Source organism: Chiroxiphia lanceolata, chromosome 4 (genome assembly GCF_009829145.1).
Source record: "Chiroxiphia lanceolata isolate bChiLan1 chromosome 4, bChiLan1.pri, whole genome shotgun sequence".
In the NCBI taxonomy this organism is placed as follows: domain Eukaryota; kingdom Metazoa; phylum Chordata; class Aves; order Passeriformes; family Pipridae; genus Chiroxiphia; species Chiroxiphia lanceolata.
Window position 1 is genome coordinate 42,137,682 of NC_045640.1, and position 18,701 is coordinate 42,156,382.

Here is an 18,701-nt window from a genome sequence, read left to right on the forward strand (position 1 = left end):
ATACAGATCTAATGCTTTGTTTGCCTGAAGTGTGTCCTCACAGATATGCATCTACCTAGGTCAGACATGCAGAGTCGAAAAATCCCTCATTTCTCTTGGTATTTTGTTTTACTGTTTCACTAATACAGAATAATGCTTAGTTTCCATTCTGAAGTCAGCTTTTCCTTCAGTTTCCTCCTTTGATCTCTCTTCCCCCTTCCCAATAAACTGACTTCTTAATAATTCTTACCCTATGAATATATGAATATTGATTAATTTTTCTCACGTACACTAAATATAAGTTTCTCATAATAAGACAGTTACCATAGTACTCAGTCTTTTTGGCTTGAGGATTCTAATTGGTTTTGGTACAGTTTTCTCAAAAAAATGGGAACTGCTCTTTGCAGAAGCAAATGTTTTATTTGCTTCTTGAATGTTCTGTGTAGAGAAGTATATATTTGGTAATTTTTTTTTCACATCCACTGATTTTTTGTAACATTTTTCCGCTAGGATCAGCGGTGGAAGTTTATGTTTATATGTTTATCTCCCAAATGCCATATATCCTATCAGAACTCACTTTCCAAATCCTATTCTTTCTCACCTGTCTCAGTTAAACATAGTCTGTATTGAGTTTTCCACGGGATCTAGATTTGCATTTGGCTATAACAAAATTTAATTTATTTTACAGATGTACTTAACGAATTAATTCAAACAACTTTTTAGAACTGTTATTTATCATTACAGATAATTCATAGACTTCTTAGGAAATGATTTTTTGTTTGTATACACATCATTGTTGAAAGTGCTTAAGACAAAATTCACTAGCTGTTTCTCTGGATGCATTCCAGAACTTTCTTCTTCACCTTTTACTAGTGATTTAATGATGAAAACTATGTTTTCAGATTGATAATTTTGGCAGTTTTTAGCTCAACCTGTACTTTACCACTATTTCATCACTCTAATATTTAATCAGAATATTCTGTGTTTAGCAAAATTCTGGGTTACAACTATATAAATGTTTACATTGTCAAACTCCTAATCACACTAAAGAATATAATCAGGTTTATGTGGGAAGACCTGGTCTCCATTAGAACATGTTAGCTGACTTATAATTATGTTCTTGTCCTTTGATTTCTTACTCAATTTAATTCTGTGCAAGTGTTTTCTGTTCTTTTGTCTGGGATATATACTCCAGAATAACTAGCCTACAGCTACTTCAGTTGTTAAGTTTCAGGGAGTAGGGGAACTGCTAGGGGTTTATGTAATGGTGCTTAATGGCACTATTAATATTTATGTATTCTGCATTTTTTTCAAAACTAGTGGCACTGGACTAAACGTCTGAAACAATTTTTAGCAATTATTTTTATGCGCTGCTTTTGAACATGGTTATTTTAAATATTTGTCTTGGCTACACACTATTTACCCTCCTTTTTGTTGCTTTTTAAGGTAGAAAGTATTTAATCAGTCTCTGTTTTCAATTATTATCCTGCTCCTGTTCAAATACGGGACAAAAATATATATAGAAGAATATTGGCAATAGACCATTTAAAAAACCAAAACTCGTTCATATCTGTACAATTTAAACCTTGAATATCTCTGATATGACAATGTTTTTCTTTTACCTTTAGCTACACTCTGTGACAATTTTCAGGGCCTTTGCTGCTGCAATGGTGTAAAAGAATATCAAACTACTGGAACTCCTTCTGTTAGCAGAAAAATGGGATGTTCATTGTAACTAAGGCTATTTCTCTTCTTAAAGGCTCCTATTCCTTTCTTTTTCTAATCAGGCTCCTTATTTTAGCATCTCTACAGCAACTGGTAAAGATGGTTTTTCATTTTCTAGCTTGTAGTACATACAGACGCATTTTAAGGAACTCTCAAATCTTTATTAACGGAGAGCTTTCTCTTCCATACCAGTAGATTAAGCATCATTTAGGTCAGGGACACACAAATTTACAGCTGCATTGTAGATTTATGTTAATGACTATGTTTGATAGTCACAGACACAGATTGGATCAACCCAACTCCTACAAACCATAAGGCAAACCAAAGTCATCAGCTTGCTCTTGTTGAAACGCTGTGTGGAAGCAGAAGAATTTAAATATAGAGCAAAGATAATTTGACAGTGTATCTTGACAACATATTAATGAAAAATGTGGAGTGGGCAACATGTTACTGCCTTTTTTGTTGATACATAGTACAATAATAATCACAAATAGAGGAGGAAGAAATTACAACTTCCATCTGTGGGATTAATTTATTTAATCAGATTCCATTCAGGTAGTATTAGGCCCAATGGAATTCTTAATCAAAGTAACATTAACTGTTATTATATGGAATATAATACATAAATAAATATACTAAGTAAACAATTTTGTTAACTTGGAAGAAAGATAGGAATGAAGACTTACCCTAGTAGGGGGAAATTTAGTAGAAACAATGGAGTAGAATGTATCAGTGTAATCTGAGACACATATGGAATATCAGATTACACTGACTATAGATATTTCTTTCTACAGAAGAAAATCTGATAGTAAAGAAAACTGGAAAATAAAAAAATATTCATCATCAAAGACCAGGGAATATTTTCAAGAGTAATTTTCAAGTACTTAGAATTCTTATTTTAGCTATTAATAAAATATTTTGAAGTAAAATAACTTCAAAAATCCATTTTTTTTCTTTCTTGATGATTTTGATACATATCTCAGTTGTGCTTCAGTTTCTTTTCTGCTTCAGTTTATCATAATCTCATCAAACTAGTGTCATAGATCATGAAACCACATTCTGTTTCCTTTAAAGCGAAAGAGTTTTGTGGGTTTGTTGTTAATTTCTATTTTTTTAAATATTTTTATCTCTTAATTATTTCAAAAAAATCACTTTATAAAATGCAGTTAAGTTTACCATTGATTAATATGACTTCTAAGTTGTTCCTCTGAATTTTATCGAAATATATGTATGCACCTTGTTGAGACACCTGTCACGACAGAAGTTATCAAATAATGTTATTCAGACATTTTCAAGACCAATCTGACAGTATGTGATGATATTTTAATGCTTAGTAGCTTTTAATTTTGATCATCAATCATAGGACTCTCATGTTACTCAGTTCACCCACTATGACATCATCATATATGACAAAGTAATTTATCCTACAGACTCTTTCACGTAGTCACAAAAAGCAGGATAAAAGGTCTCTGTCTCATGCACTGTGTCTTGAGACTAAATTTAAAAAATAATATACCTTTTCCATGCCATTAAGTAGATCTATTTCTAACTGCCTTTTTTTACGTAATATCATAGTTGTATCACCTAACAAGACATTATGTGATCTGAATGCTACTGACTTGACAGGTTTATGGCCATCATGAGCAACGAGGCATTTCCACTGTCTTGAGATGGGAATGAGACTAAAAGCCTTTTGATGGTGATTTATGGCCCAAATTCTCTCTGAAAGGCTTTATGCAATTTTAATAGAATCTTCCTGTCACATCTGATACTGAATGGTACCTATTTACCTAATTTCCACAGAGATAATTTATGCTGGCATTTTATTTCATGGCACAGCTAAACAAGTTTATACTTGTTGACAGCATGGTAGGCAAAGACTTCATTTCGAACTTGCAAGTAATTTAGCTCATGAACTATTTTTTCTTCCTGCTCGTGTAGAGTGGATTGAGTTAATGTGCTAAGGGAAAGGACTTACACATGATTCATTATAAAGATTTATAAAAAATATAGAAAAATCAGCTAACGTGTTCATATTTGACCAAAACCAAAGTGTTAACTCTTGACTTTTAACTGATAAATAATAGTTTAATATACATAAACAGATACTTGGTTATTGTATTACCCAATCTGAAATGAAATTAAAATGCATGTCACACAAGAACAGAATGAAATTTTGACAGAATTTATAATGACTTAATTATTTTAAAAATAGTTGAAGCTAGCAAGCAATAGATAACTTTGAAAAAAAAAAAGCTTCACAAATAATTTTTTACATATTTACATTTGTATGTAAAAACCAACAAATCTGAATTTCTTACAAAATAAAAAATTGAAGCAGATATGTGAATAAGAATTTTCGTTCTGCTTTACTGTGGAAGCTGAGTAAAACTCTGACTTAACCTCATCTTCACTTTGAACACAATTGTTTTTAATATACAAATAATAATTTAAAACTTGTGTGGCTCAGCAAACAGATCGTAATGATGATATAATTTACCCTGTAACATAAGGGCACATGTTTATACATTAGAGATATGAGAAAAGAGTAAGATAACAGATACCCTGACTTTACAATGTGTGTATGATTTATCAGAACAGTTGACAATGGTGGTGGCTATCAGTGAAATAAGCAGACAAAATCCCTTCGAACATCTTGAAATTACTTCTTTTATGCAATTGAAAGTACAGCAGATTATGACAGGACAATCCTGAGAAATAATGTTGAACTACATATTTTGTCACATGGCCTTATTGCATCTTCCTCATTGTCCTGCTTTCTATTATGTCTATTTGTGACCTCTTGCCATCATGGAGTTGAAGGCATGGAAAGGGACAGCGATTTCCCATCTGATGCTGCAAAGCCTTGTATGGTCAGCTGATATGTAACTGTTTATTTTTATTTATCAACTGTTAAGTTCGGATAGAAATTCAGGTAAAATATTTAAAGACCTTTGAATACAAAGCTTGTTTTTTGATAAGACAAAACTTGGAATTAGAAGCAGTGGTACTATATTTATGAGCAACGATTATTCACATTTTTCCCCCTGTTTATTGGAATAATATATAATGCATAGAATTGACTTTTAGCTGGTTTCCCCTATTTTTAAAGCCATTTTAAACTACATTGTTTTCTTACTGCAGCAAACAAAGAAATTTTTCAGAAAATTTTTGAGTGTCAGTGCAGATTTTAAAAGCCCACTGAGCATTTTCTTGGATAAGGACCACTAAAACATATGATAGAAGAGGGAGAACTGTTTCTGGAAAAAAAAACCTTACTGTATTTCAATAAGGGGTTTTTTTCTGAATATTATTACCCTAATCTTGTTTTTCTCTGTGTATAGTATTGTGTGCTGATTACTGAAAATTTGAATAGCTGATAATAATGCCAAAAGGAAGCAGAAGCATTTAATCTTCAAACTCACTGAATGTCAATCTTACACACACACACACTTTATTTCCAAACGGCCTTGAATGTTTTAAAGAAAGAAAAGCAGGGAGGAAGAACACTGTAATGGAAATCTTTGAAATTGTCTGTTGAGGCAGAAAAGTAAGTGTAATGACATTTATTACTGATGTGATAAGAAAGAGAAGGATACAGAATTTATTTGGAAAGTGATATTGTTGTACCCTCATTCATTTACTAATAAAAATAACATGGATTTTTGCAGTTGTTGTTTCCATCCAAAGTGGGTAAGAATTTATACTGCTGTTAGTCTGCTGCAGATTTTCATGAAGTACTAAGGACAGAGTTTAGTGAAAAATGTGCAACCTATTACCACTTAGCCAACATAGACAATGAATAACAAAGATGAAGAGTAGATTTTCAGATGTTATGTTAGCTACCCATAATCAAAGGCTAGGATTGAGCACAGAACCACAGAATAGCTACATAAGGACCATGAAGAGTGATTTTTATGGAGCTGTAATTGTGCTTAAAAAAAAAAAAGAAGAATAGGAAAAGAAAGAAAACCTAATTCAAAAAACCCTTGTTCTGCACTGCTAGGAGAGGGGGGAGAGAGAGAGGCACAATGCAGGGTTCTTTTTGATGACAATATAAAAGGCCCAACAACAAATGCATTAAAATAGCTGCTTTAATGTGATATAATAAAAAGAGGAGTATAGACAGGAAGTAAATCTGCATCCCTTCACGTGCTGTACATCTCACATTTATGCAGTCTGGGATTAGTTGTGGATGGATTTTCCCATGGCAAGCTGCACAGGTCCTGTCCATGAAGAGGTTCCCTCTCCATCCCATACTGTGGTGGCTTTGATCTGGAGTAGCAAAAAACCCTATACATCTTCTGACATGTTGCAGTGTTATATTTGACCTCCAAGCGTGCAGCACAGACTTTTTTATGGGCATTCCAGCATATACCCCTGCAGCAGCTCCCCATGTTAACATGCAGGCCTCCCAAGCCATTAGTACAAGGCCCAATATAGCAGATATAGCCTGCTCTAGGTCACAAATTTCTTGAATACAATGTCTTCTGCAAGGCTCCCAGTACATCTCGTGTGTATGCCCTGTATGGAAACAGGGCACAGGAGAAGATGGTATTCTGTCTTGAAACCAGAAAATTTTACTGAGATCTATCAATAATTATGTATTCTTACATCTTGAAGTTTAAAAATGTTTGTGAATTGAGTATAGGGCGTGGCTGAAAAATCTTAATTTTACTCAACCAAACAGGAAGGCAGACAATATGTTCCTTAACATACTTTCTATCTGCAAATGTTATACTTGTTCTAGCATGGAACTCTTTATCTCAAGACTTGACATCTTTCCTGAATACAAGTTATAGGACTTATTAAAAAAAATAAGTGAGGTTTCTTGATCTGTATTAGGTGACATGATGGCTGTTGTTTATGATTTTGTATTGCACTCTTAAATTATGTCTCAATTTTCTTCTAACTGATTTGTTAATTTTAAAATTAATACGTGTGGGGCTTTTAAAGCACTTTTTTATCCTGTTCTTTTTTTATCCTACTCTTTTTTTAAGCAAAGCTCAAAATCATATGTATCATTTTGCATTAACACAAATTAATATATTCTGTACTTAGCATCTTAAATCATTTCATTTGATGCTGGGCCGTTCAACACAGTTACATAATTTTAATTACTTTTCGTTTTCTTACCTGTGTCGCCCTTACAAAAAAAGACTGATAAAAAGTAGAACTTTATGGCTGAATTTATGGGACCTCAAGTGACATATATTACATGGTTATTTCCTCACAATGTGAAGAGAAAAGTAATCTTAAAGAAAATCCTCCAGGTTGCCCTGGGGAAATTAATTTGCTGTATTACATAAAAAAATCTGTGTAAGATGAAACAGGCAAACACACAACTGTGACCTGCATGTAGAGCTATTGTCTGGGCATGCAGGGATAAATTTTGAAGTTCTAGAACCCACCTGGAGCTGAATTTGTTGAGGGATACAAAGGGCAAATGATAGACTTCTGTAGAGACACCAGCAGCAAAAAGAAGGCTAGGGCAAATGTGGCCCTGCTGCTCAGTGGGGTCAGGACCTGGTGGCAACAGATATGGAAGGGGCCAAGATGTACTAAAAGTCTTCTTCACATCAGTCTTTATTGGCAAAACTGTCCTCAGGAATGTGACACCAGTGGGAAAGTTTGGGAAGGAATTCATCCTCTGGCAAGGAAACCTTACCTGTGGTGCATAGGACCTGATTGTGACTATTTAAACAAACTGGATATTCATGGGTCCAAGGGCCTGGATAGGATGCAGCCACAAACACTGGGCACGCTGGCCTGATCAGCCTGACTGATTTCTGTAGTTGGGTTACTGGCAGGGTGCATGAGGGGAGGAGTGGCTGTTGTCTAGCTTGTCCTCAGAGATCTTTTGGACACTGTCTCCCGTGACACCCTCAAAGACAAACCAAAGAAGTACAGGTTAGATGCACAGATGGGGTTACCAGCTGTAGTATCAGTCCCACCAGCTGTGCCACAAGTTCCACACAGAGGCCAATCACCTGTGTCATACCCCAGCTCTGTTTCTTTCCCTCTCCTGTGTGTCGAAGTACAAACGACCAATTAACACTTCTACAAAGTGAAACAGCTCTTATGTTTGCATAAGCACCTTAGCATGCCCTCTTTGAAGTTGTCATCTTTTACACAGAAAGACTTGACTGCATAGTGCTTGCAAAGCAGGTGCCATGTTTAGTTGACAGGAAGAACATATTGTCCCAATTTCTTCTCCTTTTGATCATGCAGTATCTTGGACGAGTCTTCACTGGCTTCCAATCTGCAGTGAAAAAAAGTTATCTTCTGTAGCTCCAAAGTAATAAGGATATAGTTCTCTCATTAATTTTCTTTTTATAAAAATCAACACCTTTTTCTTCTTACCTAAACTAAAACAATTAAATATGTCTTAAACCTTTCAGTCCATTCTTTCTGTTGTTACAGTACTGAGGATCTACTGGTTAGGTCTTCATTTAAAAAATAGTGATGTTAGCACTTTAGTCAACAAGAACTTTCTTTTAGAATGGCTGGATATCTGGAGGACACATGCTCAGCCAATGCAGCCAAGATGTCCTTCAAAGCTAATGTCTTCTGAAAGTAACAACCTTAAATCAGAAGAACATGTATAATGGCAGTTGACTGAGAAATAGTTAAAACCTATTGACTTCATTTTGATCTTAGGAGTGGTTCAAGAGAAATTCTACCTCCTGATTTAAAGGTTTACTTACTAAGTGAGAAGATGGCACACTCCATTAATCTTGGCTGTTGGCAGGTCAGATATTGCAGAAAAGGCAAGTATTAAATTTGAAAATAATGCAGACAGTAGTCCAGAGAATAAAGCTCTTTTAAAGGTAACAAAATACAGACTGACCATGTTTGAAAGCTGCATGGGTGTTCTCTGTTGGGAAAGAATAATTTTTTTATTCTAGTATTCAGTATCACTTCAGCAGTATTACTACTACTTTCTGCTTGTATGGGGATCTCTCATTTGTTCACTTCAAAGCACTGAAGGTAAGAAGTAATAATAATCTTCATTTTGTCAAGGGACAATTTAATGACAGTTTAAATACTGTGTCTAAGGTCACATAATGAGGTAGCTCACAAATTAAGAAAATGTGTGACAAAAAAGATCAGGAGACGAAAAACAGTACGAGAGGAAAAACAAAAGCCCAGTAGCTCTGTTATCCCAAGCCTCTCAATTGTGAGCTTGTCAGAAAGTAGATTGATGCATTTTCAAGGACCCTTGTACATATTTGGGACACTGTATATTCTTTCAAAGCTCAAGAATGAGAAAAACACTGCAGTACATAAGGCAAAAAACCCATCTTCATACTGTCTTCAGCAATGCCCAGTAAAAGATGTTTGAGAAAATCACTATACCCAGGTCTTTTCCGGAGTGATAGTTGTTCTGTTTTCACTCACAGCCTTCAGCTCTCGGCAGTTCAAGGACTTTTTCTTACCAATATACTTTTCAATAATATGTCTTTCATTACTTTTTAAAGCACACTAATGTTTTTAGCTTTTGCAACATTGTGTTTCAGTGAACATCACCATTTTATTATATGACATGTATGTGTTTTCTGTGGTATATTCTTTTCCTTTAATTTTTTTTTTTTTATTATTATTTCTTAAGATCATTACTTTACAATAAGCTTTGGTTTTCAGTTAGAGTGCTTTAAAATTTTTATTTTATGGCAGGCTGAGTTCTAAATATTTAAAATTTGTAAAATTATACTTGCTCTCTTAATCTTTCTCCCAGGTAGAAAAAGCAATACTAGGATGATATAATTTTCATTGGTCTCAAAGGTCTGAAATTCAATTGTAAACAGGATGGCCAAATAAAAACTTATATTTTTTTATGGAAAAAACAAACATTTGTTAGTTACCATGCCATCTTAGAATTCCCATCTCGGTATTCCAAAGATAATGGCAAACATTATGCAGCATGACAACTTTGGTAGCATGGTATTTTTACAGCCATACAGAAGAATGAATATCTTGTGTGCATTTTGGTTTTGCATGTTTCTCTCAAAACTATGTCCTGAAATCTATCTCTTTGAAGTCCAGTGCTTAAAGGCAATTATGTAAATTTCATCACCTGTCATTAATATAGATCATTTCTGTGTGTGCAAACTGCGCGTGCTTTTTGTAATGGATTATGAAACACTATTGATAACAACTGACAGAGTTAACTTGTGGGGGATGTAGTAGAAGTGATGGAGTTTATCCTATCTCCTGTAACTGTTATGGCTAATTGCAATTTTGTCATGTGACACAGAGAACCATTGTTAATTCACTGTTTCCATTGATTTAACTGTGGAAGTGTTTTAGTGAATCAGAGGTTAAAGCATCATAATTATTTCAGAATTGAGATATCATTTCATGTTTTCTTCTTGTTCATTTATGTTTTCTGTTCTTTCTCTCTCTTACATGCTGCAGTTGCAAACATATTGTGGCGAGAGCAAGGTACTAATAGAGATGATTTTGTTCATGTTTTCTATATATGATGAAATGTTCATCTATTGTTTCTTTTGTGTGTGTTTGTGTCTGTGTTTGTTTGTACTCTACACTTACAGTAAGTACCTTCCCTCTTGCATTATTTGAGGGATTTGATTTAAAGAAAAATTAAAGTGGAAAATAATCCTTTAAATGCTCATGCTTTTGTGAACTGCTTTTGCTTTTGGGGCGAGAGAAGAAAATAAGCTGTTCAAAATTTTTAGACAATTGCTCAAAAGTGTACAACAAGAAGCTCAGATTTAGAATGCAGACCTTAAACTTTTGTTTGTTGACATGATAAAGATTCCAACCAGTCAGGCTGCTTGCTGTTTAGATTGATCTTCTTATATGAATAAATCTTATTTGGGAAAATATAATCATAAAGAGTTTAATTAAAATTGAGATACCTGTTGTTGTTTAATGAAACTAAACATTTTATTTTTACACTCAGGAAGGATTTGAAATTAAAGGTTGGGAGGGGGGATGGATGCTTGTGATTTGTGACAAATTGAAGGATGAATGTAAATACAGACAGAATCAAGTGTTATTAACATAGAAAGTATGGAAATTGTATTTTACTGGCAAAAGATAGGTATTAAATTTCATATATATGGCATAATCTCATAAAGATTAATCTCATAATCCAGAAAAATACAATAATCTAAGTGTCATAAACTCCCACTTTGTTGCTCTAAGTAACCTGTTCTTCATTTAAAATTGCAATTTAGGAATTAATATATTTCAGGAGTAAAAAAATTGTTTCAATTATTTCCGTTGGAAGATTTATAATGGATTAAATGGACCAGGCTTTGCTGTGAATTCATGCTACAAATGGTATTTCTGCATATTTCTTAAAGATTTGTTTAAAATTAATTTAAAGATTCAAAAATCTGATGTTTCACTTGCCTAATTATATAGTTACCTTTGGCATTCCTGATGTGTTTATAAATATGAACTAGTTGGGGTTTTTTACTCCTGTTTTACCAGTTGCTCAGTTGGTATAAACAATTAGCTCCCTGATTATAATGGAGCTCAGCTGTGATCCTTCTGCTCTATTGGCCTTGCAGAGTAGAAATTATGTGTTCAGAGTTTTGTACAATTCTACTGTTAATAATTAAACTAATGTGCAACAAGATTCTAACACCAAATTTTTCAAATGTATGGTGCTCTCACCTCCTTCTGGGAAGGTATCACTTGTGTTTTATCTCAAATGAAACTGAAAACATGATTGGTACCTTGAATGTCTTTTCAAGTCAAGCCCTTTGTTGCTTTCAGTGGTTAGAAAGCACTCAGGAAAACTTAAATTCTGCGCCAAAAAACCAGTTAAAGATAATAGCTTACCAAAGTGCTTGTGGTAAAGACATTCAAATTTCCCTGTGACTATTGTGAAACTAAACAAAAAGGAATTTATAGTAGCAGATTTTCTATCTTGTACTGCAGATTTTCTCAGTCTCTCCTGCGTTTCTCATTGGCCAGTCCTTGTACTTTCAACAAATATTGTTACTAGTTGCAACTCTGGAAATTGTTTACAAGAGAGCAATACCCTGAGGATGTTAATAAACATCACCATTAACTTCTCTAGGCTGTACATACTCTGTCATTTTCTGTCATCAAAGAATTAACAGATAGCAAGGGAGGGACGGTTAATTAGCAGGACAATCAAATCATGAAACCATAGATAGTCTTTAGTGCCTATAGTGCATATTTCTATATGGAGTACACAAAGAACTTATCACAACTACTTGTGTCAGAAAATGTGTCAGAAAACCTGAAAGGATTTGAAAGTACATTAGTATTACAATTATAATACAATATATAAACAAATGCTAAAGACCCAAACCACCCCAATTTTTTTAAAAATCGGTGTTAATATCAATTTTAAATATCAATTTAGTCTAAATTAAGCAAATATATTTGCATTTATTGTTATTCTGTCACTGTACTATAAATGTGCTGAGTTGTATTAAGTGGGAGAGGGTTGTAAAATTAGGTCTTTACAGGAATAACTCCTGTAGTTGTGTAGTAGCTTGCCTAGCTGATTAGATATTTGTGCAGATTAGATATTTGCACAGGTATTTTGTAGCCACTCACTCAGATGAAGAGTTTTGGGTCATAATAAATTGGAACGGGAGATTGACTAATTGGATCCACAGGTAAAGGTTCTTTGTGTGACCTGAGTTCCCTAACTCAGTATTGAAATGGAAGGACAATTCTTACTGTGTCTCTTTCACTGATTTTAAAGAACAGTTTGGTGAACATTACTATCCAGACTTTGGAAATAAAGCCTGAAAAGTTTGGGCTGGGTCACTATACACCAATATTATCTGTACAACCCTGCCTTGGAAGTTTTAGGAGCCTGTTTATCAATGTCTGGGTCACCTGGGGCTATCATCTGATTTACTTCCTCATGTTCTAGTATTATTTATCCTGCTAATAACTATAATTTACTTTAGTCAATGGGTTGAAGGAGAAGGGAAAACCTTTGTTTTGTCCCCAGTCAGCTTCACATATTCATCACCAAGACACAATAAGCCTGTTGCTCAGCTACACTGTGTTCACTCGTAGGGGCAGTCTAACCTCAGTCAGGCTTACCTACAAATTTCAGCTGTTCTTATAGGATACAATATCAGGCATTTTCTAATGAAAGCCCTTAACATATTATCTCATACAGGCTTTATGATTTGCCTGCAAAAGCACACAGAAGTGCCCATTGGCCAGAGTGGACATATTGCCCTGAGTACACCCTTTGCTCTGAATAGACATGGTTGCTGAGTTTTCTGTGAACCTGAGCCTGCTTCTGTGCTGCACCAAATGCAGCATAGACAAATTTCTGTCTCAGTTTTGGTAACCTGTTAATAAATAGATTCAATATAAAGTGAGGAAAACTTTGCCCGGAGACTCTCCTTTCTTTCTTTCTGAGAAAACTTGGCCAGAAATGGGAAATGATTCCACAAGATTTCTCAAAGATAATTGAACTTGCTTCTTTTGGGCATAGCCTGACAGCCTTCTGCATAATACTACTTTATAAGTGACTGTAGCTTATCACATAGCTAATCACGTTAGATATGTGATTCCTAACAAGGACTGGAAACTCTTATGTATGTGTGTACACACATAAATCTATACACAAACATGTATTTCCCCCCACCCACTCCTAATTTTCTCATTATTTAATTTTATATTAAGTCATTTTCTCTCTCTATTGATATAAGTTTTCCTTCAGAATTTAGGAGAAACAGAATTTCAGACTCTAATTTCTTTTTCCTGGGTTTCACTGCCCTGTGTTCCTATACCAAAAATTGTTATGTCAAATGGAAGCTTAGGCTCTGTACCCGGGATACATATACATTTTTATCATTGTAACCCACAGTTTAGCTGTCAGAGTGATTATAATTTTATGAGTACTGTGATTTTCTTAATGGAATATTACAAATATGAGCACAGAACAAATCAGCAACTGTTGCCTTAGCTGATATATCGTAAACTAAAGAGACCGTCCTTTTCTGTGGTCATGACCACTATCACAAATATTATGAGATTTCATCCTACAGATCTGGTTCCCACCTTCTCCACAAAACTTTACATCATGCTTCTCATTCAGGAACACTGTGGTAGAAGGATTGAATAGTTCTGTAAACATTTGTGGCCCTTCAACCTTGGAAGATGCATCTACCCAACTTTGTCTTTCCAATAAAGTACAATAGAGAATATTTCCTTTTCTGACTGAAATATCAAATAAGGGTTTATAACAAAGATTCAGGTCTTCCTTTTCAGTGTTAGGCAGAAATTATATTAACTCTTCCATCCCTCAGCAAAACCAACAAACAAACAAACAAAAATGCATGAAGAATTTATATTAATTTCATTACAGTGTAGATGATTTCACAAGGTCAATTTTATTACTGCAGATACCAAACTGTGTATTTCTAGATCTGTATTCATAGAGACACTATCTTGCCAGTGGAGAAAATTATGTGAAATTCTGAATAATGTAACAGTTTTGTTGTAGTTTTACAACAAAAGATCCCATAGGTTTAGCTGTGTTACCACTACATGCATTAACAAATTGATCTCAAACCAAAACTGTGATTAGGTTTTTAGTTCAACAAGGATTTTCTTTTTTGTCGTTATTTAATTTTATACATTTCAATGTGTTTTTGTTCCTAAGGTCTGGGAATTGGGAACATGTTTTATGTTTTTTATGAAGATGGAATCAAAGTAATACAACCAGTGGAATGTGAATTTCAGAGACATATTAAGCCTAGTGAAAAACTCCTCGGTTTTCAGGCAAGTTATTTTTAAAAATTTATTTGTAGTGTTTTCTCAATTATAATTTTCTTCAGATAAGGATTTATTATTATTGGTTTAGTGTTTTCTGCTTGATAAATTCATGTCTCCTCAATTAATAAATAGCTTATAATGGTGAACTTAAAATTTCCTGTATTTTCCTTGATTGAATTCAAACTTTCAGTCTGTCTTTTAGATTGAGTATTCCCTCTATACTTTTAAAACCCTTTATTTTCTTTGGCTGTCTTTCTCCTTTCCCAGTCCTTTAACAGCTCTCTACTCTTTGTTTTCGAATTTGTTGTTGCTGTTTTTATTTCCTGACCCCCAACTGATCAGTTAAGTTCATCTCTGTTAATCAGGGATTGATTCTTTCTCTAGGAAACATAAGATCTAAAGTTATTATTTTTAAAGGTTTCTTTTTCTCCACTGGATGTTTTTCTATATTAACCTGTCAGCTATTGTGAAGCAAATCCCTGTACTGATAAACACTCTCATAGATCCCAAAAACTTAGTAGAGATGATTGATGCTTTGACTCTGACTTAAAATTCATGTAAGTAGTTTCAATAACTTTATTGTTAACATATTTATAGCTGATTTCACCATATCCCTGTGTAGGATACTAAGGCACTAGTGTATTCTCTATTTCCATTTATTCTCGTGAAGTTTTTCCTTTACTACTAATCAAACTGCTAGCTGACATCTTGCGTGTTCTCACAGGAACACTTGGTACTAGCCATTACATTATAACTTACTCTGTATGATCTATCACCTTTCAAAAATAATAACTTTTTCTCATTTGTATTTGAATGAGTGACCTTGAAATATGTACTAACCCACGATTTGTACACTTTGGGATTTTTTTCTAATTTTTTTTTTTCTTTCATGGCTAAAGCGCACTCAAATAGCAGCAGAACTCTCTCAATAGAATTTGCCTCTTCAGTTATCATTATTGATGTCAAAGGATGCTATACTCAGCAACAAGATTTATTTTAGTGTGAATAATTATTCTTTGAACAGCTAATCATACCTTGATTTGTGCTGCTTAAGTGAAATTAGGTTGACACAGCCAAAAATAAGCCAACAAGCTTTTTTTATGCCTATTTAATTCAAAAGCTGATTATTTAGGAAGTCTTTTAAAATTTTATTGGTCTAAAGTGCAACCTAGATTTTAGGTGTATTTTTATTGAAATGTGGCAATAATCAGGATGGATAAGTGAAATTTGTTTCTTTTTTGAACCTTTCAAACCTAGAGTAGCATGATACTTATATCCTTTGGGAAAAAAAAAAGATACCAGGAAAGTAGGCTACTTGCTAACTTTAATTTTAAAGCGGGTACAGAGTAGTCCTTCTTTGGATATCTTTGGTTTGTAGGTAAGACTAATAAATAAAATTTAGTGCTTTACTGGATCATCATGGTTCACAGGAAATTGTAAAGACCCTCTTCCTCTCCTTCCCAGAATCTCCTAAATTACTTCAGTCTTCCAAATTAATGTCAAGTGAAAGCAGAAATTTATTAGCCCAATAGTGGCAATTCTAGATGCATAGGGACAGATCTCTGTTTTCTGATGCAGGTTATTGCTTAGACCAGCTTCAACAGCTGTTTGTTTAACCTGTTTAACTTGATTCTCATGTAGAATCTTTCACAGGTTAAATGTCTCATCATTCCCAAGTGTTTGGGAGATTTTCCTCAGTAACGTGCAACCTCTGTTTATCTTCTGCAAATTAAGGACATCCAAAGCCTTTACATTCTAATTCTTATGCAAAAGTGTTTTTGGTTTGCCTTTCTAATAAATCCCAGTTAGAATAATTATTTCAGGAGACTGGGAAAAAAGCAACTGAAAGAGATGTTTTTTGTGAGACTAATGAAAAATCCTTTTGGCTCTAACATAAACCTGATTTCCTCTTCATTACAAGAACTAGAACATAATGACCATATTTCAGTGAACTATGCCATCTCACATTTGAATATATGCTAGAGGTGGGAGCAAAATACTTAATTTCAAAATAATGTGACTACATGGCAGAGCAAAGTTTCCGCAAGAAATTAGCTCAAACGTACTTGGTAATCCACAGAAGTTGCTTTGATTTACACACAGTACAGAAAGTGTAGTAAATGCTAACCTTTGTTTGTAAGAAAAAGAAAAATTAAAAAGTCCACAGTCTGAATTTTAGTAGAGTGTCAAGTAAACCGTAACTTAATAAAGAAGAGGTGATACATAAGTTCATGTCTTAAAATATGCACTGTTGTAACCTGTTGATGTCATCTCACTCCTTGACAATCATCGCACAGTCAGATATTTCATTATACTTCTTAAAGAGTTTGACTCACATCTTATTAAAACACTGAGGACCCTTGCAGTAAGTGTAAGTTAATAAACATAGAATTTCCACATATAAAGCTACAAGTACGTGTTTCCTATTGAGATTTTCTTGCCCCAGACTGTCTTGAAAAAATTTCTCCAAGGATTTTCTTTCTTCCGTCTGCTAACTTGTTACAGAGCAAGTCACTTTTTGATTAAAAAGTCTGGCGGGAATACAACAATGAAGTAAATTAATGTTTTATCAGATGTTAACTTTTTTTTTCAGAGAGAATAAATTAGGAAAAAGTAAATTGCTCACATTTTATTTAGAAGAAGAAAATGGTGGGTTTATGCATATATATTAAGGAGAAATTATTTTAACCAATTACTCAGCCACTTGGGAAATTAATATGGAGCCTCAGAATTACTGCCTGTAAAGTAAAAGAAATCCTAACTCTCTAATCGGATAAATATTAAGTTTTCAAAAACAAGATTTCGGCTCTGTTGAAACAGCTTCAGATAAATGTAGGTTTGAATAACTAGAAAAGAACTGCGTAAGCTGACTCATGCTGGGAAAAAAATATTCTATTTTTGGTATGAGAATTTTGGTGCATAATTTTCACTGTTACTTTGGAAAAGTAAATTTTTTTGCTTTTATTTTATTTATTCATTCATTTGGGGCAAAGTGAGAGTTGGCATTGGATTATAGAAATTTATGATGATATGAACAATATTTTAGGATCAGTAAAGTGCATTTATACATGTGGATTTATATTTTACTTCATATTTTTTACTTTAGCTCTGAGAAAATATCATGCTTTCTGCTTGCTGTATTTAAAGTGGAACATGAGGAGCAAGTTCTGTGAATCATACCCTAATAAGAATCACGGCCTTTAGATTCTAATTTAAATGTGTATGTGGTTATACATATACATGAAAGACTGTATTTGTATTGGGTTTACAATGAAATAATCTCTAGAAATATGGTTCAGTCAGTATTTTAGACTCAGTTTCAGGGAAAGGTATAAGGAGGTAGCTTATCTCTGGATATAATTTTAAGGGCTTAAGTTAGAGTATTTTGCTGCTCTGATATACTTCCACAAGGAGAAGTATTATTAGAGTAATCATTTACACTAATCCATATGATGCCATGTGAGAGAAACCCAGATTTCTTCAGCAGGACTCAGTGTTATTTTTTAATAATATATCGAATGTGCCCTTGTAGAATTCACAGTTCTCAAAACTGGTATAAACTGAGTCCCTGAGAGACATGACTGAAAAGAATGACACTGCATAGACTTGTTACAAACACAGATGCATTGTTTGAAGAAGGTGTTCTCTCTGAGAATAAAGAGGACTGTGCAGAACTATATCTATAGTTATCTGTTTAGATAAATATGGAAGTAAGACAAGGCGTATTTAGAATAGATATAAAAAGTAATGAGATCAGTGAAACAACCTTACAGTTGAAGTGACAATTACCCAGAAGGCAAGCAAAAATAGATCATTGATCCGATGATTGCACATCATATTAGAGACATGTTTATGTTTACACCTCACTTTATGCAACAAAAAGCTTTTAGTCACTTTTAAGAATGAAAGTCCCATTTGTCCCATGCTTATCATTCTTTAAAAACCAGATTTTAAACTTAATCCCTTTGAAGTGCCTGACTTTTTATCAGTGCAAAGTAAATCTTCCTCTTGTTACTTATTTCTAAATTCTACTGAAATTCCTGAAGATGCGCCATTCGATGGCATCTGAGTTTAGTAGAATGTAATTTCTGAAAGATCTTTCCTTTTTTGAGGGTTAAGAGCCACATAGGAGCAATCAGTGGCTTTTGATCTTCTGTAAAGAGACTCCCCCTGTTAAAACTGGAAATTGATTTATTTTTTATTTTGGCATATAAAAATTGAGTGTATTTTCTAAAACATAG

The 18,701-nt window shown here is 33.8% G+C and overlaps 1 protein-coding gene across 5 annotated transcripts in view; it reads left to right on the forward strand.

Annotated features, from left to right (window-relative positions):
- The window catches only part of FSTL5 (follistatin like 5), a 286,784-nt gene that overhangs the window by 230,553 nt on the left and 37,530 nt on the right, over positions 1 to 18,701 (forward strand). For 3 of the 5 annotated variants that reach the window (XM_032686689.1, XM_032686687.1, XM_032686688.1), the window contains exons 11-12: positions 10,123 to 10,149; positions 14,348 to 14,466. In XM_032686689.1, the coding sequence (XP_032542580.1) occupies positions 10,123 to 10,149; positions 14,348 to 14,466 (146 nt within the window). The remainder of the gene's footprint in view (positions 1 to 10,122; positions 10,150 to 14,347; positions 14,467 to 18,701) is intronic. The other 2 variants (XM_032686692.1, XM_032686691.1) reach the window with 1 other exon arrangement.